Source organism: Pistacia vera, unplaced genomic scaffold, assembly GCF_008641045.1.
Source record: "Pistacia vera cultivar Batoury unplaced genomic scaffold, PisVer_v2 Contig497, whole genome shotgun sequence".
NCBI classification, from domain to species: Eukaryota; Viridiplantae; Streptophyta; class Magnoliopsida; order Sapindales; family Anacardiaceae; genus Pistacia; species Pistacia vera.
Window position 1 is genome coordinate 370761 of NW_022196331.1, and position 24613 is coordinate 395373.

The 24613-nt window shown below is 35.2% G+C and overlaps 3 protein-coding genes across 3 annotated transcripts; 2 read left to right on the forward strand and 1 right to left on the reverse strand.

The window, feature by feature from the left end:
• Nucleotides 1–5648: 5648 nt before the first annotated feature.
• Nucleotides 5649–6383, forward strand: LOC116105311 (mitogen-activated protein kinase kinase kinase 17-like). The gene is made up of 2 exons (XM_031391746.1): nucleotides 5649–6087; nucleotides 6193–6383. The coding sequence occupies exons 1-2, from the start codon at nucleotides 5649–5651 to the stop codon at nucleotides 6381–6383; spliced, it is 630 nt and encodes a 209-aa protein (XP_031247606.1).
• A 2220-nt stretch (nucleotides 6384–8603) lies between these two features.
• Nucleotides 8604–12501, forward strand: LOC116105326 (pentatricopeptide repeat-containing protein At4g30825, chloroplastic). The gene is made up of 2 exons (XM_031391764.1): nucleotides 8604–11613; nucleotides 12453–12501. The coding sequence occupies exon 1, from the start codon at nucleotides 8741–8743 to the stop codon at nucleotides 11504–11506; it is 2766 nt and encodes a 921-aa protein (XP_031247624.1). The 5' UTR covers nucleotides 8604–8740; the 3' UTR covers nucleotides 11507–11613; nucleotides 12453–12501.
• Nucleotides 12502–13281: 780 nt separating this feature from the next.
• On the reverse strand, nucleotides 13282–24390 carry LOC116105302 (DNA-directed RNA polymerase 3B, chloroplastic-like). Its single transcript, XM_031391742.1, is given in 20 exon segments — nucleotides 13282–13962; nucleotides 14419–14522; nucleotides 15184–15298; nucleotides 15389–15436; nucleotides 16024–16113; nucleotides 16207–16281; nucleotides 16568–16720; nucleotides 16798–16882; nucleotides 17521–17591; nucleotides 17890–17940; nucleotides 18225–18641; nucleotides 19035–19166; nucleotides 20067–20180; nucleotides 20895–21012; nucleotides 21274–21332; nucleotides 21873–21913; nucleotides 21916–21938; nucleotides 22285–22418; nucleotides 22562–22765; nucleotides 23400–24390. Coding segments are annotated over 20 exon segments (3036 nt in total). The 5' UTR covers nucleotides 24291–24390; the 3' UTR covers nucleotides 13282–13851.
• Nucleotides 24391–24613: the final 223 nt, after the last annotated feature.

A 24613-nucleotide genomic window follows, 5' to 3' on the forward strand; every position in this document is an offset into this window, starting at 1 on the left:
AAGCTCTGTTTTGAAGCCCAAGAAATCAAAGGAAAATGCAAAACACCATCTCTTTTTATACTTGCAATTCAAGCTCAACAAAAATTCTATGTTGATGATTACAAACTTGGGACTAATTGGAAAGTGGTTCGAAAAGCTCAACGTAGAAACCTATGGGATGTACAAGAGATGGATAACACAAATGAAGAAGAGGAGCACGTTGTTCTTGTACAAGAAGATGAGCTTGACAAGGGACATTTCATTAAAAATGATGTTGATCCAGACTTGATTGATGCAACAATTACACATGTTGGAGCTGAAGTAGTGAGGGATAATGTCAATGTTGATGTTGAAGAAGAAGATGCTACGTTGATTGATTATTGTACTAATAATGAAAATGAATTAATGAGTGATTCTGATAACAACTTTTGATGGTATGATTGTATGCTTATTATGTACTATTTACTGATTATATGTATGTTTAAATACAATTAATGATCTAATTTCGTGAGATTAATTGTATACAGTGACTTAAATCTTACTAGTTATTTTTTCTCATATGTTGATGTTTGCAGATTCCGAAGATGGCTCCTGGTACAAGAATGACCCTAGCTAGACGTGCAAATGTTGTTCGGATGAATCAGAGTGTTGAACCGACTCTTGAAACTGCTGCAAATGCTGGTAAAGTTATGATATTGGTTAACTTAAGCATACTGAAATATATACTTGGATTTTAGATATTGTCTCCAATGTTTGCTTAAAATTTAAGAATCCATTTTACTTTACCAACATGTAAACAGTCTTTGTGATAACATATTATTTACTAATGATTCATTATTTTAATTTTGTAGGCAATATTGTGGCAAAGAATGTGAGAGGGAAGACTAGAGGAGTCGGATGTGAAAGACTTTTACAAACAGCCAAGTCGAAGTTCCATGTAGATTTTGAAAAAGAAGATGGAGTACATACTAGAGTAAATGCATCAAAGTTGAGTACTGAGGTAGGAATAGTTGTGAGGAACTATGCCCCCGTTGGAGTGCTTACTTGGAAGAAAGTTCCCAACGATGTGGAAAAACAAATGACTGCTTGTATCATGGTAATGTCTTTCATATCGTTATCCATATTGTCGTACTTCTTTATGAAAATAATATATAATACCCATATAAGTTTAATGCATGTACATTAATGCTGAATTCAGACCAAGTTTAACATCAATGTCACGGAGCTTTATGTACTCAAATGGCTGAAGCACAAACTGTGTAAGAGATTCAACAGTTTTCGGAGTGCCCTACACAAGAAATTCAAAGCATATGCTACAAAGGAGGAAGCATTATAGAATAGACCTGAAGAAATTAAAGATCCCGATGATTGGATATATCTTTGTGACATTTTTTCTAGTGAAAAGTTTCAGATAAGGTCAACATCACTTTTTATGTTATTATATATGTATTGTGTTTTAATATTAAATTTTGTGGTGTTAGGCATGGTCAAAAACTTATTCTAAGAACCAGTCGAAGATGAGGTGTAACCACCGCGGTGGTTCCAAGAATTTTATTCAACACAAAAAGGAAAATGTATTTAATATTATTCATCTATACAAATATACAACTTTGTTTTACTGTTTACTAATTTTATTTCAATTTATGGTCAATGACTATATAAACTCTTAAGGCAAACCAACTTAGACAATCTGTTGGTCCTATACAATTATTTCATGACACTCGTTGGAGCGTCGGGAAAGGGTGGATTAATGAACAAGCAAGAGAGCTATATGTAAGTTCATCATCTTTGAATTATCAAAATAAGGTTGCTTCTGTTATATGTTATGTGTTGTGATCAGGAGTAGTGAAAATGAGTAATTTTTTCCTAAACATAAATATGCTTCTGTTTTGTGTTATATGTTCTGATGAGAGGAATGTATGTTAGTATGAAAAGAACCATGGAAATTGTAGTATATTGCATATTTGCCATTCATGTTTGAATTTTGAGTTATGTATAAATATAATCCATATTCTATGTCCTGAATACCCCATTTCCTTCATTTTGGATGTAACACTTTGAAATGAGTTAATAAGTTCTATTATCCTGCTTATTTACTTTTTAATCCTTTTTAGTTTATTTTCTTGAAATTACACCACTAAAATTATCACAACGTAAACAGTAGTTCGGACATATTGCACATCACTTTGGCACACCAAACACTGAAAAACTTGGAGAATCTTTTAAGAGGAGATTGGAAAAACTATCTCCACAAGAAAGGCATCCCACTATTGCCTAATCCCCATGCCATCTCCAAAAATTCAGTTTCATTAATAGCAACGGTGCCATTATATTTAGCACCTTTGTTGCAACTTTTGTTTTTCTTGCTTTATTCTATGGGATTCGTTTAATTCAAGTTCATTACCTATTTAATTTATGTTAGCTTGTTTTTAAATTTATGTAAAAATTTAACTTTAAAATTTTAAACTAAGGAATTGAAGTTTAGATTGATAATATGTGAGATACTTGCTTTTCTACTCCAATTTGATTTTAGTTTGGTGCCGCAGTACATTCTGTGAACTTTGAGGAGTAGTCTTTCTTTTCTTTTGCTATTTCATAAGTTTTTGTCACATATTTTATACCCCAGAATAATTATAATTTATTTGTAATTATTTAATTTCTTACTTGACTTATTGAATATACATTGAATTGATGGTAGGAAAAAATGATAGAGCTACAAGATGAAACACAAGCAGAGGAAAGTGAAAAAACAGAAGCAGAAATATGTGAGGAAGTTCTCAGTAAAGCTTCCGGATTTAACCAAAATTTTGCATCTTCACATACTCAACATCATGATACAGTAGCAGAAGCAGAGTTAAGGCGCATAGTGCAACAACAAGAAAATAAGATTAAACAGTTAGAGGAACAACTCATCTTATTTGATCAACAAAAACGGAAAATGAAAATGCTTGAAGAACAACATTTTCAAATGTTGGAGATGCTGAAGCAGATCACTATAGCAACTGCACACGCCCAACGAGCTAGAGCTTCGACTCGACTGCCATCGCCATCTCCAACTAATGAAGAGTGTTTCTCATCTACTACAGCTATTTCATGAACCTCAACTAGTGACACTTGAGATGCTAACAGTATTGATGGTTAGTGTTTTTTTTTTATTTTTGTTTATTTTTTTATTTTTTTTATTTTTATATATATGGGTAGTAGATATTTTGACAGGGGGGTAGGATCATCTTTTTGGACTTTTTAGAATTGCTTGCATATATCCTTAGAAAGTATACATGGGGTGGGTGTTTTGTTTGTTAGTTATGCATGAATAGATAACTACTGATGAAAACGTGGGGTGCATGCTCTATTTTTTGGTTATGCACACATGATAGTGCATTTTAGATTTTTATTGCTCATCATGCATAAAAATCCATGTATGGACTATATATATATGTATGAAAATATGATTTTTGATTTAGTTATCAGATTTTTATATTGTGCTAATTATTTTGTTGATGTTGAATGTATAAACTAAGTCATTTACGAAGAGAAAAAATAATGCTCGTAAATGTTAACCAATTAGCTATTAAATTATTAGATGTAGAAATAATATAGCGGCAAAGACTAATAGATAATATTTGACTAAAATGATTAGTTTCCAAAACTCATATACAATCTATTATTATATTATTTAAAAGCAAAAAATTAATTTTAATGACTAAACATTAGTTACAAAATGTAAGAAACCAAACTGGGTATATACAAAATGCATACAATCATACCATCAGAAGTTGTTATCAGAATAATATATATAAAAATTAATTTGGTTTCTTACATTTTGTAATTAATGTTTAGTCATTAAAATTAATTTTTTGCATCTAAATAATATAGTAACCGATTGTATATGAGTTTTAGAAACTAATTATTTTAGTAAGATATTATTTATTAGTCTTTGCTGTTATATTATTTCTACATCTAATAATTTAATAGCTAATTGATTAACATTTAAGAGCATTATTTTTGCTCTTTGTAAATGACCCAGTTTATACATTCAACATCAATAAAATAATTGATATAATATAAAAATCTGATCACTATCAAATATCATATTTTCATATATATATATATATATAGTCCATACATGGATTTTTATGCATGATGAGCAATAAAAATCCAAAATGCACTATCATGTGTGCATAACAAAAAAATAAAGTATGCACCCCACATTTTCATAAGTAACAATCTATCTGTGCATAATTAACAAACAAAATGCCCACCCCATGTACACAATCTAAGGATATATGCAAGCAATTTTAAAAAGTCCAAAAAGATGGTCCTACCCTCATGTCAAAATATCTACTACCCATATAAAAAAAAAACTAACCATCAATATTGTTAGCATCTCAAGTGTCACTAGTTGAGGTTCATAAAATAGTTATAGCAGATGAGGAACACTCTTCATTAGTTGGAGATGATGATGACAGTCAAGTTAGAGCTCTAGCTCGTTGGGCGCGTGCAGTTGCTATAGTGATATGTTTCAGCATCTCTAACATTTGAAAATGTTGTTCTTCAAGCATTTTTATTTTCTGTTTTTGTTGATCAAATAAGATGAGTTGTTCCTTCAATTGTTTAATCTTATTTTCTTGTTGTTGCACTATGCGCCTTAACTCTGCTTTTGCTACCGTATCATGATGTTGAGTATGTGAAGATGCAAAATTTTGGTTAAATTCGGAAGCTTTACCAAGAACTTCCTCACATATTTCTGTTTCTGTTTTTTCACTTTCCCCTGCTTGTGTTTCATCTTACAGCTCTATCACTTTTTCCTACCATTAATTCAATGTATAATCAATAAGTCAAGCAAGAAACTAAATAATTACAAATAAATTATAATTATTCTGGGGTATACAATATGTGACAAAAACTTATGAAATTGCAATAGAAAAGAAAGACTACTCCTCCAAGTTCATAGAATGTACTGCAGCACCAAACAAAAATCAAATTGATGGAGTAGAAAAGCAAGTATCTCACATATTATCAATCTAAACTTCAATTCCCTAGTGTTTAAAATTTTAAAGTTAAATTTTTACATAAGTTTAAAAACAAACTAACAGAAATTAAACAGTTAATGAACTTGAATTAAACGAATCCCAGAGAATATAGCAAGAAAAACAAAAGTCGCAACAAAGGTGCCAAGATTGTTTAAAATAAATGTAGAGAGGTAATAAACTACTTCTAAAGTTTAAGAAGTTCAGGAGTATTGGTACATATAAACCCAAGAAGTTTAATTTATTACCTATTTGTACTCAAATTCTTAAACTTCAAGCTAATGCGCTAAGTAGTTACCTAATTCTGTTTGTTCTCTCGTCAAAAACTCTCATTTCTTCAATTTATTCTGCCTCAGGATCCCACTCAGTTATGGCGGTTTTAGTGTCAAAACCACATCTGGGACGTGGGACCAAGAGGCTGGAGTTACAAAATAAGAAGAATCTTTTCAAGAGACACCAGATATGGAGGGTGAAGAAGAACAAAAGACTGGAAATTAACGTTGAGTACTGGAATGGCTTTTTGTGGGTGAGGCCGTGAGGGAGCGGTTTCTTGGAGAAGGAGGGTTTGGTTCGGTTTTCTTGGTTAAAAGAAACCAACCCTTGAACGAATACGACAAGCTCACTGATTTACCTTCTGAAATGGCGGTGAAAACAGAGTCCATGGCTCAAGCTTCATCACTCAGGTACGACAAACAGGTGTTCTCGAGATTTGATCCAAAGATTCCGAACGTGATTAAATGCTATGGAGACAAGGAGACGATCGGGTGTGAAGGTGAAAAGATTTATAACCTGTTTCTGGAGTTCTGCAGTGGAGGTAGTCATTACGATTATATCAATAAGTCTTACTCTTCTTCTAACGGATTGCTTGAGCAAGAAGCAATGAAATACACAAGAGACATCGTCAAGGGGTTGTTTTACATTCACGGGAATGGGATAGTTCACTGTGATATAAAACCTGGAAATTACATGCTGCTTGTTCCCGGAAGTGGTGGAGGATTCACTGCAAAACTGGTGGACTTCGGGTTGGCGAAGAACATGGACGACGAGGACATGGAGGAAGATTCTTACCGAGGAACGTGTAGCTATATGGCACCGGAGTTGGTGGAAGACAAAATCCTGGCCTAGCCTGCAGATATTTGGGCTCTTGGGTGTGTTGTGGAGGAAATGTTATGTGGAAAACCAGCCTGGGAATATGAGACGAACGAGGAGATTCTCCTGCATATTGGGTACACTAAAGAAGTTCTGATTCTTCCGAGAAATATATCGGAGAATGCAAGGGATTTCCTGTACAAGTGCTTCTTCAGAGATTTTATGCGGAGATGGACGGCTGAAGAGTTGCTGGAGCATCCTTTTCTTGCTTCTGTTGATTCATGATAATCAGTTAAAACAAGAGCAGTTGATGTACAAATCAGTTTAGTCTTATAAACTTAATCAGTTCATTAATTTCTTGGATTTTTATCTGTATTTAATGTATAATGAATCTATGATTCTTCTGATGGCAATTTTATAAAAAAATTTATTCATTACAAAGATACATGGTTCCGGTAACAATCAATACCGCTTCAGTAATATTGCTGGAAAAAATTGCATGTGTCCTGGATTATAGAAAACTACATCATTACTGTAACATTTCTGGGGTACAAAATTGCATTATTTCAATAATGTTACTGGGCTTCTATGAAACTGCAAAGGTCCAGTAGTGAGACTTTAGAAAATTACGTCATTCCGGTAACATTACTGCAGTTTACGAAACTGCCTATTCCTATAATGTCACTGGGATTTTATGAAACTGGGTTGTAGCAGTAATGGTACTAGGAGATTCCCGGTAACATTATGAAACTTCTGTTCACTGAGATGGACCTTTGAAGAGCTGCTAGAGCATCCATTTCTTTCTTAGTTCTGTTGATTCATGATGAGTTAAAGAACAAGAAGTTTTAGTTAATGGTTGAATGCACAAATTAATTAAGTCTTATACACTCAATCAAATCATTACTTGGATTTTGATTTATATTTAATGTATAACGTATCTTTTATGCCTAAAAAGTTAGATTGACGTAAACTTATATAAGTAAGCCCCAATAAGAGATTAGGAAGATTTTACGCCGTTCAAGAGCTACCACATCGCTCTATGACAGAAAGAGTATGGCTATCACCAGCTTGACATATTCAGGTTTTGTTTATAGTGAATGTGGGCTACACACCTATCCAAACCCCAATTAATTTGAGAATATTTCCTAAGTTATCAGTCAATGGGACGCAAGGAAAGACTTGCACGGCACCTACCCACTTGCAGATTTGTAAGCATTACCTTAAATTCCTTTACTATAAATAGAGGACTCCCCTTTTCATTTTCGGGATTTTGATACTGAACCCTTATCCTGATTGTAATCTTTATTTTTAGAGCAAAGATAACCCAAGAGAAAGAGGCTGACTTGATATTTTATCTGAATATTCAGTTATTGTATCTCTATTCGCTGTTTGCTATATGCGACCTCCTGTAATCTCTCATATATAAAAAAACAGTAGATGTAAGATTCGCTTTAAGTATCCAAACCATTTTAAAAATCATCTCTAAATTATTATTCAGCTTTTGCATTAGATTATCATTATTATTCACGTGTAATTTCTAAAAGTTATTTAGCACTTTACATGTGCGAGTCATTAGTGTCAAAATCAAGTATCAACAGTATCTAAGATTTATCTGAATAATTGAATTTTTCATGTGAATGGAACACAATTTTTAACTCTTTTTGATCATGTAATGAGCTGATGATCTTTTTTACTGCTTCCCTTTGGTGATTTCTTAAACTATAGTGTTGTTTGAAAACAATGTTTATTTGTTCTGTAATGTTCCATTATAAATTAGATTTGAGAATAAAGTCTATCATTAGTAATGACATGGAATTTTACAAGAATTTTATACATTACAAAAAGACGTCGTTCCAGTAAAGTTACTTGGATACTCCAAATTAAGAAGTATAGGTACTGCCATTTTACAAAACTTCACTATTTTTCAGTAACTTTTAAGGAATTTTCATAAACTGCGTGTATTTGGTAACGTTAACGGAATTTTATAAAACTTTATCGTTTAGATAACATTACTGGGGTTAAAATTGCATCATCTTATTGGGATTTTATGAAACTCCTTTGTAGTTGTACTGTTACCGGGATTTTATGAAACAACATCTATTTGGCAGCTTCACTGAAATTTTAATATGCATCGTTTTGGTAATGTTACTGGGGTTTACGAAACTGCATTACCATTCCGGTAGTGGTACTGGGGTTTTACGAAACTCCAACATTACAGTAATGCTGTGAGAATGTTGACAGGATATTACTGCACTAACATTTTGGTACTTTTACTGGGATTTTAAGAAACTCAAACATAACAGTAATGGTCTGGGTCCTCTGGGATTACGAAACTAGCTTGTCCCTGTAATGTTGCTGGGATTTCACATATTTAAATATGAAAGGTCCCCACTTTTCTGTCTATTTCTAGTAGGGCCAAGACCAAGCAGAAAACTTCATTGTTCCCCCCATATTTTGTCTATAATACAGAGAAAAACAAAACAGGAAATTTTAAAGGCCGTTTATTTTGCTCCTATACTTCACCATCCATTTTATCCGAACAAATATCCCAAGGTACACTCATAACTCACGCAAGAGCACTTTTTTTATCGGTCTAAATATAGAGTTAAGTTTAAGTTTGATCATTTAATTGTTGAGTTTTCATGGCTTCTTTGAAGTTGTTGCCAATCTCTTTGGACTCAACTGAGTCAAGGAAGTTCAGTTTCAGTTCAAACCCAGTTCAGTTGTCTGATAACTGTCCCATATTTTCAGTTTCTAGATACATTCATTTCACTAGGTGTTGTATCATCTCTACTTTGAATAGGGTCAAGCATGTCAATGTTTGTGCTTCAGAAACTGGGTTGTCTAACAGTAATGAAGTGAATGAAACTGATAATGAGAGTGTTTTGAGAAAAAGTGATCTGGGAAATGGGGATGTAGATGTAGAAAAGTCGAATTTTTCTCGTAAAGTTAGGAGGAGAGGTTATGGGATGAAGAAAGGGGTTAAAAGAGATTTGGGTTTGAGTTTTAGTTTTAAAAGGAGTGATAGGGAGCAAGAAAAGGAGGAATTTTTTGTTAATAATGGTGAATTGGATGTTGATTATTCTGTTGTTAGGGCTAATTTGAGTGTGGAGCGATGTAATGCAATCTTGAAACGGCTTGAGAGGTGTAGTGATAGCAATACTTTGAAGTTTTTTGAGTGGATGAGGACTAATGGGAAATTGGATAAGAATTTGACTGCTTATAATTTGCTTCTGCGAGTGTTTGGTAGGAGAGAAGATTGGGATGCAGCAGAGAGAATTGTTAGGGAAGTGAGTAACGAGTTGGGTAGTGAGATGAATTTTCAGGTTTTTAATACGCTTATTTATGCGTGTAGTAAACGAGGACTTGTGGAGTTGGGTGCAAAGTGGTTCCATATGATGTTGGAATGTGATGTTCGACCTAATGTTGCCACCTTTGGTATGCTTATGGGCCTTTACCAGAAGGGTTGGAATGTTGAGGAGGCAGAATTTACGTTTTCCCAGATGAGGAAATTTGGAATCATGTGTGAATCTGCTTACTCAGCAATGATCACAATTTATACCCGTTTAAGTTTGTACGATAAAGCAGAAGAGGTTATTGGCTTAATGAAAGAAGATCATGTAGTTCTTAGGTTGGAGAATTGGTTGGTCATGCTTAACACTTATTGTCAGCGAGGCAAGTTAGAGGAGGCTGAACTAGTATTAGTCTCAATGCATGAAGCAGGTTTTTCACCAAATATCATTGCTTACAATACATTAATTACTGGGTATGGGAAAGTATCCAATATGGATGCTGCTCAACGCCTATTCCTAAGCATCCAGGATGTCGGTTTAGTACCGGATGAGACAACTTACCGCTCCATGATTGAAGGTTGGGGTCGAGCTGGAAACTATAGGGAGGCAGCATGGTACTATAAGGAACTTAAGCGGCAGGGTTACAAGCCAAACTCATCTAACTTGTACACTCTAATAAACTTGCAAGCTAAACATGAGGATGGGGAGGGTGCTGTAAAAATTCTTGATGATATGCTGAAGATGGGTTGCCAACACTCCTCCATCCTTGGTACTCTTTTGCAAGCACATGAGAGGGCCGGAAGGATCGATAAAGTACCTCTTATTTTGAAAGGGTCCTTCTATCAACATGTTTTAGTCAACCCAACTTCTTGCTCCATTCTGGTCATGGCTTATGTGAAACATGGACTGGTTGATGATGCTATGATTGTCTTGGGGGACAAGAAGTGGAAAGATCCACTTTTTGAGGATAATTTGTATCATTTGTTAATTTGCTCTTGCAAGGAGTCGGGTCATCCCGAGAATGCTGTTAAGATATACTCTCACATGCCCAGTTCTGATGGCAAGCCAAACTTGCACATCACTTGCACAATGATTGACACCTACAGCGTTATGGGTCTGTTCACTGAAGCAGAAAAACTTTATCTGAAGTTGAAATCTTCAGGAATTGTCTTGGACATGATTGCCTTTAGCATTATTGTAAGAATGTATGTCAAAGCTGGATCTTTGAAAGATGCTTGCTCTGTTCTAGAAACAATGGAGAAACAGCAAGACATTGTTCCAGACATTTATCTGTACCGGGATATGCTCCGTGTTTATCAACAATGTGGCATGCAGGATAAGTTAGCATCTCTGTACTATAACATCTTGAAGAGTGGAATCACTTGGGATCAGGACTTGTATAATTGTGTCATAAATTGTTGTGCTCGTGCTCTACCAATTGATGAGCTTTCAAGGATTTTGAATGAGATGCTTCAGCATGGGTTTACTCCCAATACGATCACCGTCAATACCATGCTTGACGTTTATGGAAAAGCTAAGCTTTTCAAGAAAGTTAGGAGGTTGTTCTTAATGGCTAAAAGTCTAGGTTTAGCAGATGTTATTTCTTACAATACTATCATTGCTGCCTATGGTCAACATAAGGACTTAACAAAAATGTCATCAACTGTTCAGAAAATGCAATTTGATGGCTTTTCGGTTTCCCTTGAAGCCTATAATTGTATGTTGGATGCATATGGGAAAGAAGGTCAAATGCAGAATTTTAGAAATGTTTTGCAGAGAATGAAGGAAGCAAGTTGTGCTTCTGATCACTATACTTACAACATCATGATCAATATCTATGGAGAGAAAGGATGGATCCATGAAGTTGCTAGTGTGCTCGCAGAACTGAAAGAATGTGGGCTCGGTCCTGATTTGTGCAGCTATAACACTTTAATTAAGGCATATGGCGTTGCTGGAATGGTTGAAGATGCAGTAGGTTTGGTAAAAGAAATGAGAAAGACTGGTATAGAACCTGACAAGATAACATACAAGAATCTGATCGCTGCACTGCGGAAGAATGATAAGTTTTTAGAGGCTATCAAGTGGTCCTTGTGGATGAAGCAGATGGGTATATAAGTACACAGCTGATCTATGTGATCTTTTTTATGCTTTGCCTTCACTCTTCACACCTGAAAGAACGTTGACTTCAGATCCTTGTCATCCACATGAAATTTCACTGGATGGTAAGATAATAGATACTAGTGAAACTAATACTGCTAATTTAATTTACTAGCCATTATTATTGTCCCACGTCAGCATACCTTACAAGTGAGGTACTGTCATTTATGATAAATGATCATGTTCCAATAATAGCTTCTTTTCGCTTATACTGATTCATCTTGACGTGGGCAAGTAAAAAATATGGTGGCCTGATTAGTTTATGGATATCCTTGTGCTTTCTTTTTAGCAGTGTCTTATAGGTGTATCTGAGGCTGGTCTTCCTATTTTTATCGAAAAAGGATTACAAAGCTCCTTTTGACTGAATTTAATGCTGCTTTTGCTTGCTGATTGCTGTTAGACATTGTTTAATGATGAAATATCTTACATATATGATCTGAACCATAAATTCCTTGACAGAAATCTAGTTAATGTTGCTTGTCAGTTGTAACGTTTTGCCAACTGACTTCGAGGAATTCTATCAATTCCAAACTGATTTCCTGGACCCTTTGAGTTTGTTGGATTTATGACTCTGCGGTTGCTAATTCAAAGTATGTCCATCTTTCTTTTGACTGACTATGTTAAGCAGCTTTTGTGAATACTAGTTAATACGTTTGATGTGCTGTTTTCTTTGTCTGTTTTAAAACCTGAAACTGATATGCACTTGATTTGCTTTGAACTTTCTATGCATGATTTAAAGAGAATTACACACGTAATTTTCTTGAATGTTCTAATTGGTTGCAAATAATGTGTTGGCATCAAATTTCCTCTTCAATCTTCTTATGGATGTCCCCCTTCTGTAAATCATATTTATACATATTTTGCCTCTACCAACTAAATGATATTGAGAATTCTCTAAATTCAGGTATGAACCCAAAGATTCTACTCATTCCACAATTTTAATCAGCTGCAAGGAAAAAAAAATGGCTAGCGTGTGGTGCTAAATGCATAGAGGAATCTTAGCAAAGGTTTCACACACGGCAAAGGTGTCAACAAGCGAGAACTTGCGTCTTTGCAGCTAGTTAGTAGAAGTAAAACTCTTCCTGGGAACTCAACCAAGCAGGCAGATTGCAGATAATATGCCTTTGAAGGAGTGATGCTCCTCACCGTTTCCTCCCAAGGTTCAACTAAAAAATTTTCTTTTGTGAAGTAAACACATTTTATTTCCTGCTAAATTGAATTGATTGGCACTGTTATTGAAGGAGTCCCATTTGAATCTTCAGTATATTGTCCTTGTAATGTCTAGTGCACAGATGATTTGAATGTAGTAAAGATGAAAATAATATGCAAAATTCATTCATATCAGCTAGTAAAATTAAAATACCGGTGGATTCGAGATTCAGAAAATTTTTATTAGTCCTTATTTTAGGTCAAAATGTTCCTTCGCATTCACTATTCTTTCCATTGATTGCATTTTCGCTGCACCTGAAACTACATTATCCAAAGCTAAATACCCTTTTCAATGAAGGATGTCAGTTTTCTTTGGTGTTTTGCCTAAATCTTACCTAGTTGTTGATCATGCCGTAACTCATCATTTTCTGATCAGAGTTTTCTTTAACTTTTATAAATCTTATAACACATATGCGATACTAAACATGTGTACTTGATATTGGTTTGCATTTTAATCATTTTTCGTGAATTCACAACTGTGACCTGTGTTGCAATAAGTTTTCCGGCTGAAAACAAAAGAAACGTGAGATTGAATTCCAGAAGTCTTCTTTCCATTTTCTTTTTCTTGGCCAAAGAAGTACATTATTTGCCATTAGTTCACTGAGGCACAGTTTCCCTGGACAACAGATACACTAATATGTTACAATATTAAAAAAGAATAGAATTGATCATGATCTCCGATGATCAGCTCCTACAGCAAAATAAAAAAAACTTGCTGCAAGATTTAGCAGAGCTTTGTCATCGCAACCTCCAGACAAGCCACCCGGGTGATGAAATTTCAAATTGAATCCCATCAATGCATGAGTTTTCTGCGTATATGTGTCACCAAGCTGGGAAGTCAGTGAGTCATCCTCTATGTGATAAACAACTGTTTCGGCGTTTATCTTAACCACCATACGATGATTTTCTGCTAGCCATTGGAATTGAACATTTATGTAGTCCTTCCTGGCTGTCACCAAAAGTGATCTTGTGCTCTTATTTCTGAAACTTTTGGTGTATAGTGCTGCATACTTAGCCTTTGTGATCCTTTTGGGGCCTACACGATAGTCGTGCTTCTGTACCTTTAACATATACGAGTCCAGCTTGTTCATGGATCAGTTGAAAAAGTATGGAGATTTAAGAACCTCACGTAAGTCAAAGTCGCCCCTTTCAGGGAGAGGAGGAAACTTCAATGTCGGATATGATGTCTGGAAGCTCTCAAGCAACTGGGAAAATCAGAATGAGTTATAACAAGGTCAACGGAAACTCGGAGATATCATAGAGCAGTCTTAAATAGTCCAAGATCCATAAGACGATGCTTTGAATCATAGATGGAAGTCATAAGCAAAATCAAAACAACCGCTATTTATAATAGCATTCTGTATAGTTCATGAAACTACTTCAAAATGTTGTTACTATGGTAAAGTAATCCTTGCAATTCATTACAGAAAAGCTATGTGTGCATCTACTTTTGAAGCCATTTTCCAAATGGAAACATTCTAATGAAGTAGCATAGGTTCGTGCTATTCTTTGTTAAGTTCATTTAACTTTCTCCTGGCAGAAAATATGTCTACAGAATGTGAAAAAGGCATTCTTCTCTCAGTTGCTTTCAGGCATGCCTAAAACGTTCGCTACGTGGGCTCTCTTTTTAATGAAGTGAAAATAGGTCATTATAAACTTACATTTTCAAGGATTGGCATGCTGTAGAGCTCCACAAACTTTTTCCGAAGTATCTCGTTCATCTGGTCGACATCACATGCATGTGTCCAAAACGAGTCATGAACTCCTGCAAACATATTTATTGGACCAAAAAAATATATTATTTTCATACTGATTTTCGTCTCAAAATTATCAACCAAAAAAAAACATAAAGATGTAAGCATCACCATTATGACCAACATTGGATACTCTCTAAAAGTATTATACAACTCAAATCAAAGATCTTTTAATGCTGCTTCTATAATAAATAGTACACGACACATGACGACACATGACTTAACATTAAAATATCATATCCTTTAAGCATGTTCATGTGCAAGCGAAAAGCTCGGTGATTTAGATAGGTTGTCCAGCTATATAATTGGAGCATCAAGAAAAAACAATTTCCATGAGCAGTATGAAACGGAAGAGAAGAACAATGTTCGAGGGAAAACCGACTACAGAATGTAAATGATTACAAAAACAAATGAACAAGACTGAGCACACTTCAGACCCATGAGGGTTTAGCTGGATAGTCAGGCTTGTGGTTTGCTCCCACAAGGTCTGAGGTTCGAGTCCCCTCATGGGCACTTGCATGGCCAAAAGTCATATTTAACCACACCCCAATGATAGCAGGGTTAGGCGGGGGCTTCAGTTTCGAACTCGGGCTTGCAAAGTAAGTGTGAGGGATTTCTGGATTATCCAAAAAAAAAAGATTGAGCACACTTCAGCAGACTGGGAAAACAAACCTGCAAAATGTAAGCCAGCATCCCTGCAGGCAACAGCAGTCATCATCATGTGAGAACCGTCCAGTGAGTGAACAAAATTTGGAGGAAATGCAGTTCTCTGCTTCCTAATCTGTACCTGGAGAATTGAAATGATAATGAATTTTTAAGTCACAGGAACAAAAGATATGAAAGAAAGAGCAGACAGAAGACATTAAAATAGACTTACTGAGCTACCCTCACGCTGCAAGGCCAAAACCTGGAGAGATGTTCTTATCTGCATCCACAAACTGAGTTCAGTTACCATATTATCACAAAATTATTTGAGTAGATTGGTGCTGAGCGAGTATATCTTTGGACCAGGTTATAATTTCAGCACCATGCAAAGGTTTTTATCATTCACAAATAGAATAATGAATTGTGCACAACCACAAGAGGCATTCAACTTTTTAACATTCTCCATCTATGAAAGCTTTGCATCAGAGAGTAAACTACCAACTTTGATCAGAAAACTTCAATTCGAAAGGCACATATATATAGGGAAATTTGGACTCAGAGATAGCATGCTGAGGAAGTAGCTTAGATAACTTTCTTGCCAGGCATTTCTTTTGCAATTGAACAGAAGCTAACATGCCAGCCAACTTTTAAGATTTTAGAGGCCGGATCACCGATCTACTATTTAATTTATTTTTCTTTCTCCAGTGACATGTCAAAAAAACACAACACAGTAACCCCTATCTAACAGAAGGAGAGTAATCACAACGATGGTAAGAACACAAGTCCAGGTAAGCCATTGGAAAATAATAAATCTGAACTTGCTGGTTATCAGGTTAATCATAGACTAGTAACAAAGCTAGCACTCACTAGATGTCGTTCACTTTTGCAGTAGGGTTGCACAACTGGAAGACCTAGGGGAGTGGTCCACTGCACAGCCTGATTCTCTGCAGCAATAACCTGCAAAATTTTTAAGATAAAAAAGAAAATTTACTATATCACAATTCAATCTGGTGAACAACAAGAAAAAGATGATGAAACAGAAAGTAATACCTTTGCACAATCACCAAGCCAACCCATTATGCTGCGTGCAGCTTGAAATATCTCTCCAAGCGCAGTCAATGTCACCTAAAAATAAAGATAGTTTAAACTTGAAATGGGACTCACATTTAGAAACGCAAGACCCTTTAAGCTATAATTCTAGCCTCCAACAATACAAAATAATGAACTAGAATCCAATAAAATACTGTCATGAAAGTCAAGAACCAAGGCTCACAACCAATTATACTGAAATTTTCAGATCAGTAAGCCAACAGAGTGTTTTATTTATTTCCTGAATAAAAATTGGAATCTAAGGCGGTTATTAAGCCCTCACGCAAACCTAATGATCACAATCAAAATTCTAATTGCTTACTTTAGCAGCATAGCAAGCTGCAGCAAAGAGCTGTCTATCATCTGTAATAAGACCCTTCTCCTCTAATCTTCGTTTTATTTGCTCTCTTGCTCCAACATAAGTGACACCATACACAGAGGTCATCACAGTCTGTTTCACCAATTTCCGATCAACCTGAAGCTTACAAACATTTAAACAATCAGTTCAAGAAAACATAACAAAATCACAGTTAAGAACTTTGAAAGGCCAACCTGATCAATTAAAATATTGGCCAATAAAGCATGTGGATATTTAGCAAAATCCTTGTTGCTGTCCCTCTTCATTATATTGTGAACCCTACCCATGCAAAAGTCAGTTCAGGTCTCATAGCACATTAACAAATAGTAACTAAATAGAGAAAAAAAATGCCCAAATAAGGAGTTGAAATATAAACGGCAAGAGATTGAATCAATAATAGAAAAATTAAAATAAGTAGCTTTAACAAAGAGCAAAATAGTGTCTACACAGGACTAACATAAAGTCTTCATGCTTTTGAAAATAAGGTGATCTTGATAGGCACATGCCTCATGAATCTAGTTTCTCTTTGCACTGCTTTTACTTCTTGAGCAGCACGAACACTCTCTTATTATCTTAATTGGCAAAAAATATTTAATTGTTCGACCAAATAAATTTTCAAGCAATTTTCTCAATTACCATATAGTACCAAACATTTGTTTGCTGGATACCAATGAACTATCTTCTTCACACTAAGTGAAATAAAGCCGTCATATCTTTCTGATTAATGGTTTTACTGTGCTCTTAAACCATCTTAATTATATGTTATCACATTTTTTAGCTTATTGATTTTCTTTCTCTCTCTTGTCCTATAGAAGATGTCCTAGAAGAAAGAAAGATGGTTCAACATCAAGTCCAAATCATGAACCTATGAGATACTAATGATCAGGTTACAAGCTCATAATGATAGTAACTAATACCTCACAGCTATTTCTGAGTAAACATCAGCTGGTTTCTCTCCTGCCATTAAGTTAACTGCAGCTGCTTCCAACTGAGAAAGCACATACATGACAACAACCAAAAAGGGAACACGAGAACATTAATACGTTTCAAATAAATGAAGTAAACCTTTTATAGAAAAACTAAAAGCAAGTCTTCAAGCAGGACTTGGAAAACCTAGGCAAAGATTATAAGGCTTGTAAAAAACCAATTCCATTTGTATCAACAAAATGAGTTCTCAATTCTTTTTCCCTAGTAATAGGGTAAACAAAGAGGGAAAAAGAAAATTTTGAAACAATTAATTACTAAGAACGGAAGAAATAATATAGATACGTGTACAGCAAACCTACACTGTTTCTCCCCAAGGCTGCATAATGTTGCAGGCCGTTGCAAGAACCATCCTACTCACACAAGAAGAGAAAAGAAAACAAATTATAGCATCTGTCAGACAAAAGGAGAAGGATACCGGAGAACTAGAGTCCATGCAATAATAGAAAATGCAACAAAATGTTCCCTTTGAATGACAGTTTTCAAGCTCAATAAGGAAACAACATTGGCATTGTGTTTCCAAAATATAAAGTATGAAATTAACAATGAAATAAAAAGTAACATCTGTATGCTATCTTGAAGTAAAAAGTTGAGATATTCCCCTTTGCTGCTTGAAGGCGGCTGATGAAACATTTACCTGATGAATGGGAAGGTGTGAGATGACACTATGAGGTGATGGGCTCTTTAAGGCTTCTGACAAATTAATACATGCAGCTAAGCACTGAAAAGGATCTTCAGCCTTTAACCACCATCTGTTTCCATTAATAGGGTTTTCTGCTGAATCAAATATGTCATCCAAATGATTATCCACAAATGCCAGGCGCCCATCATGTGAAAGCTTTTCAACACCACCAGAAAACAGGTTTGCTAGATGTATCTTCAGCCAACGCAAACCAGATTTCCCCAACGGACGTCCTTCAGAAAATTCAAGGACTCCTCGACAGAGATCAGAGCTTAGATGATTCAGATGTGGATGCATTGGGTATGCACGGCCTCTGAAATCAAGATTGTGAGGATAATAAAATCCTTCCTCATCTTTCATTCTCCTAGCCACCTGTCTTAAACAAGTTTGCTCAATACCCATTGTCACAAAAATGAAACATTAAAAGGACACATGGACAGTACTTGTCCAGCCATTAATTACCCGACATCTAACCAGAGTCAAACTGATTTTGAAGAAATTGATTTTTAAGGGATGGAACAGCACAAAAAATTAAACCCAGAAAATGACTTCACAAAGTTGAAGAGACTGGACTTAATTTCTACAGGGGCTGTCATATAGGTTTCTATATGTTGCTAAATACTTCAACAGCCATCTCATATTTTCATAAGGAAGAAATTTCAGAAATCTTTCATCACCTTGTTTCTACATGGGAGGTCATATAGATTTCTATATGTGATATTGTAACAAAATAAATTCATAGTTTCAGAGGGTTGGAGATCTTACAGAAAGCTTAAGTTCAGTATCACATCGTTGAGAATGCCTCTCTCGGTTCATTTTCTTTGCCTTTCTCACACTCCATTTCCACTTTTGAACTTCTGTCAAATCCTCTGACGGGGGCTTCTCTGGTATGAGAATCTAAAAGGCCAAAAGAGGAAGAGTTCAGGTAAGATGAACCAAATAAATAACTGACATATGCAACAGCATGTCTTGAACTGACAAGCAAGGAATGTAACCAAAAAGAAAATTGATGAAATGATGCCTTGGCTTAGGTGGTCAATGGAAGTTGTGGGTTAGATGAAGGTCCAATGTACATATTTTTTTACACAAAATTGCCAAAACCTGCATAAACTATTGGTTTGTGTTAGACCACCCATACACAAGGTTTATAAATCAAAGGGCAGGGGTAGGAATAGGCATTAAGGTGCAATAAGGGTGACGTAACAGTGAATGTGGAGAGTATGGTGAGTTTGTTAGGAGTGCGGTGAGTTTGATTTAAGAAAGTACACATGGCTAATAAGTGGTTACAAAATAGAATAATTAGTATATAGAGAGGAGAGTGTGAGGCAGGTCTTTTTATCAAGGAATATCTTCTTAGGACTGATTGGGAGGCCCCCAGCTCCTCGAACTGCTGGGAACCTGTTCATGAATGAAAGTGGTCTGCCAAGGGATAATTCAATCCTGATTAATACTATCTTAATTTCTTTCAGATTGTGCATATTTTCTGTTATTGTGTTGTGTTGCGGCTGTGGTTGATTTGTTTTTCAGGGGAGTTCCATCAGTTTGAATCCTGTTCGCATATGGCATTTAGGGGAAATCTTTATGTCAAATTTACTGGATTTATTCAGTGGTGCTTTCAGACGGTAAAAAGTTTAGTAGGGCCTTTAAATTGCTAGGTGACGGGAACACGCATATGCTAAAAGTGCATTGTCACTGTTTTTCACTGCACTATCAGTGAAAGTACCCTAAAAGCAGAATACAAATATTTTTTTAGGCATGAGTAATTCATATCTCAGGTGATGTTATTCATGTACTTACATCATCACGATCAACCAAGCCTGCAATATTGCCACCACTAGCCCAAATGGTCTCCAACACAATAAGTACTTTTCTGTTCACCCTCCATTTGGTGTTCCCAAGGGTATCCAGAGCCTGCTTGATTACCATTTCATTTAGAAGATAGGTAATTGAAGTCAAAACTTCATTTTATGATGCATAAGAAACACATAAGGAGTTCATTCAGTGCCACCAGTGAGAACTAGAATAATGGCAAAAGTTCAATATCAAGCTTCCAATTATTAAAAGAGAAAGAAAATAGTAGATATTGACACAGAAAGCACTTACTATATTTCAAAAGAAACTCATAGGAGTCAAAATCTAGTATGTTAATTACCCAAAGAAAGGTCATAAAATGTTTAATTAAGAGAAAAATAAAAATACTATGATTCTTCCCAGTTTTATTAGTATATTATATACTTTATAGTCTTCACCGTTACATAATATAAAGTTTATTAAAAAGATATTAACATGTCCCCAAAACAGAAACACTTATAAGAAACTCCACCTAGAAACCAACCCATGCTCTTAACTAGATATACAGGGATGCAGTGGCTTGTGATATATTTTATAATAAACACGGGGGGAACAACAGTTGACACATTTCAAACTCTATCTCCTGTACATCTTTCTTCCTTTTTTTGGTAGCAAGCCAGAGAAAAAGCATTCTCAGACAAATGCCTGAAATCAGGTTAAAGGTGCATCCCTTATTTTTACCAGCTGAGAGCCCCAGAACATGTTTGACCATACCCCTAAACGAAAGAAAAATATGAAAGATAAGAAAACAAGCAAATTTCTATTCTTCTTTACCTCATATACTTTCTTCATACTTTCCCTTGGAACACTCTTGACCGCTTCTTGTTGCTTCCTAGAGCCATGAGTACGCATGACATACGAAGGTAAAAACAAGTACCCACCCTTGTCATACCTAGAAGTAGAAGAATTTCAATATCAACTTAAGAACTAAAATTTTAAAGATACTTAAAATATCCCTGACAGCTAATTGCAGTCCTTAAGTAAATTTTATTTCATTGAAATTAGATACTGTTTATCACATTTAAAAATTATGATTTTTTTTTTTCACTTGTTCATTTTTATTCCTTTTTCAAGAGAAAATTGGGAATTAAGGAGATTATGTTCTTGACATTACTCATGTTACACTACCATCACTTATTAATATAGATCGTACCCTTTCCATCTTTTGGGTGGTACCAACATTGGCACATAAGGAATCAACATATGCTTAGCCTGCAGAAAAACAAAGATACATGACTTTAGTTGAATTATAAATGTCAAGACACCACAAATAATCTAGTACTTGTGTTGTATAGTAGAAATCCATCAGGTTTATACTCCCTTTTTTTTTTAAAGAGTCATCTAATGCCTTGATCACAAGCTACAGCAATCAGGTCTACAAACAATTTAGAATAAAAAAATGAATCTTTTAAAAGACTTTCTTATTTTGGTGGACCAATGAAAAGTTGAAGATAACATACAATGGTGGTGATTTCTCTCTATAATGTTGGGACGTAGTTTACATTAATATAAGAAGGATGAATTCGAGACTTGGAAATCATATATTTTTTTTTTTTTTTTTTTTTTTTTTTTTTTTTTTTTTTTTTTTTTTTTTTTTTTTTTTTTTTTTTTTTTTTTTTTTTTTTTTCTAGCTTCAAAATTTGACTTTTGCATGGAGTTACAGCATGAGATCAGAATCAAATATGTCAACCCAAATCACATACAAGTGGACAAAGAATGTAAGATCCAAAGAAAAAAGATGGCTAAACTTACAGATTTTTCAAGTACAAGCACTAGGGGATCACACTCTATACCCCATACCTCTTCGTGATTTTCTGCCTAGTGAACCCCAAAAAAAAAAAAAAAAAAAAAAAATGTGTCAGAATGAAATAAAAAAGTTCTCTCTCTCTCAGAGTGAGTGTATTTTAAAATATAGGTATACATATTGCTCAATAAAGTATGGAATTCAAACTAGTCAACAAATTAACCAACTTATATATGTGGCATTGCCTGAATATAAATAAACTGCAGGGACTAAGTAACAAAAGCTAATCAAGACTTCAGGCAATTCCTACCAAGAAAAGGCTTTTGATTATGTTGTCTATAAGGTCTGGTGGACCATAATTGAGTGACATATCTAAAAGATCGGAGAAGAACTGCAGATAGAAAGTAAATAAAGTCTCACCCTGGACTCCTCATAATAGTTTTAAGTTTGTGCCTAAATGCAGGCCGAACATCAGGTGGAAAGTCCCCCACCTGGTCAGCAGGATGTTGTACATATGCTGCTCCAATTAATAGTTCTATTAGACAGCTCCCCAGCTGTACAAGTACATAGAGGAGGGAGAATTAAAATCCATAAGATGATAAAATCTTCAATAAAATATAAATAAATAAAGCAAGGAAAAGGGAAAAGGGAAAAATGGCACATTAACCATTTTAGAAACATGCCAAAGGCCACAAACCTTAGCTTGAGTATCTCGACCCCAAGGTTTAGTTTCTTCATTCTTAAGCAACTTCTGCACCTCAATAAGCATGTTCTTTTTAATCAAACCATTAACCCGTTTCCTCAACATCTCCTTTTCCTTGCTCAGAACCTCTTGAAAATCAGCTACAATCTTTTTTTTCTTGTAACTCTTAGTTTTTTCCAAGAAACTATGAATCCTAACCTGAGATTATATAAATTTAAAACATGAGAACAGAGTTGACCGCTGAAGCAAATAGAACTCAATCAGCATACAATGTGGAGAGAGTCTTGTTATCACAAAAAATTGGAGATAAATAGCCAGCAAGCAGGGAAACAGGGGAGATTATTGTTCAGACAGGAGATGGGAACACGTTTCAACCTTGCTTCAAGAGAATGTAAGGTTGATGCTGGGAATATGAAAAATCAGTAGTATGCACTAACATATACACCTGAATGTAGAGATGGCACCTCACATGAATAAGTTAAGCAAATGTCAAACTAAGGTAGTTTGGTCATATGCAACATTTACCTATGAAATTTCAGCAAGAAAGAGTGAGTTAACCTAAGATCAAAGTGGTAGAAGAAGCACTGAAATATTGAAATTATACAAACCAGCCCAACTTCAGTACAAGTAATGCAAAATTCCCACCACAATTCAAATGTTCTCCAACCATATCCCAAACTTGAACTAACCTAAGCAATTATCCAACTGCTTCTCTCATTTACCAATCCAACAATGTATTAACTAAATTATAACAACATCAGCATACAAATATCTCATGGTCTATAACTAAAACACATCTATTCAATAAAATCAAAAACTTTTACATCCTTACCTCCTGCTCAATAGCCATGCCAATGTGCACAGCAGCCTGGACAACTTGGACACACCCATCCTCATGAGCAGCCATGATCAACCCCATCATCTTATGCATCACAATGACAGCCATCTTATCAGCCGGTAACAACTCAATGTGAGGAGCATATGCCGCCTTCTGTTTCTTTGTCTTCTGGGCTTTCTGCTCTCTGGCTATTGCCTCTCTCAATGGCTCAAACCACCCCAAAAATAGCCCCTTTATATGCGGCAAATTCGGTGCCAACTTTTTCTCAATCATTTTCGCCTCCAATTCTTTATATTCATCCACCATTCTCTCCCAAGCTTCAGTCTCTGCCTTCACCTGCCTCCTCCTCAACAAATTATACCTCCTATTCTCCAACTTGACCTTCCCTTCTTGCTGCTTAATTCTACTATAAAGACCCTTCAAAGGCAAAGGAGAAATCCAAGGTGGGTCCTGAATAAAAACTCTCCTACGAGGCTCCAAATACACAAGCTGCTGACTTTCAATTCCGGGCACGCTTAAATTATTAAAAGTTTCAATCTTTTCACCTCTCTGCTGCACAATCTCGTGGCTTTCATCGGTGGGCACAATAAAATTCGTTGAATTTTCAAGATTTTCCAGGAAATCAATATGAACAGAGTCTTGTAGAGGCTGCAACTGAAGTGGGCTTGAAGGAAATCTTCTCAGAGTTATAGGAAAAGAAGAAGAAGAAGAAGAAGAAGATGAAAAGAAGAAATTAGGGTTTTTATGGGGCTTTTGTTCATGGGATTTTGAGTTGAAAACATTGGGGGTTTTTCTGGTGGCTGTTGCGGTGGTTGTACATGCTGGTGAGTATTGGATTTGAGCACTAGGGCTTAAGGAGAAGAATGGAGCTGCTGCGGAAGCCATTTTTCAGCTGGTTAGGTGAAGATAAGAGTGATGAAGAAGAAGAGTGAATGGAGAAGAAGGGTGAAAATGCAAATTCAGAAACCTCTCTAAAACCTCACTAATCACCATTGAAAATGATTGTTTTTTATTTTTGAAGATATTTTTGTTTTTTGTTTTTTTATTTTTTATTTTACACAAAGAAAAAGACAATTTAAGGATTTTTAGTTTTTATTTTATTTGTGGCACTTGTTGCGAGATGTAATTTCATGGAGGAAAATGATTGAGAAAATCCTAAATTTGAGCACAAGTTGGGCAAAAATAAATAAATTAATGCAAAGAGTAAT

Bases quoted from the DNA above. Each gene is read 5' to 3' on its own strand.
- LOC116105311 (XM_031391746.1), top strand. From the start codon at position 5,649: ATGGCGGTGAAAACAGAGTCCATGGCTCAAGCTTCATCACTCAGGTAC. The intron at 6,088-6,192 runs GTAGCTATATGG...GTGGAAAACCAG, and splicing joins AGATTCTTACCGAGGAACGT to CCTGGGAATATGAGACGAAC.
- LOC116105326 (XM_031391764.1), top strand. From the start codon at position 8,741: ATGGCTTCTTTGAAGTTGTTGCCAATCTCTTTGGACTCAACTGAGTCA.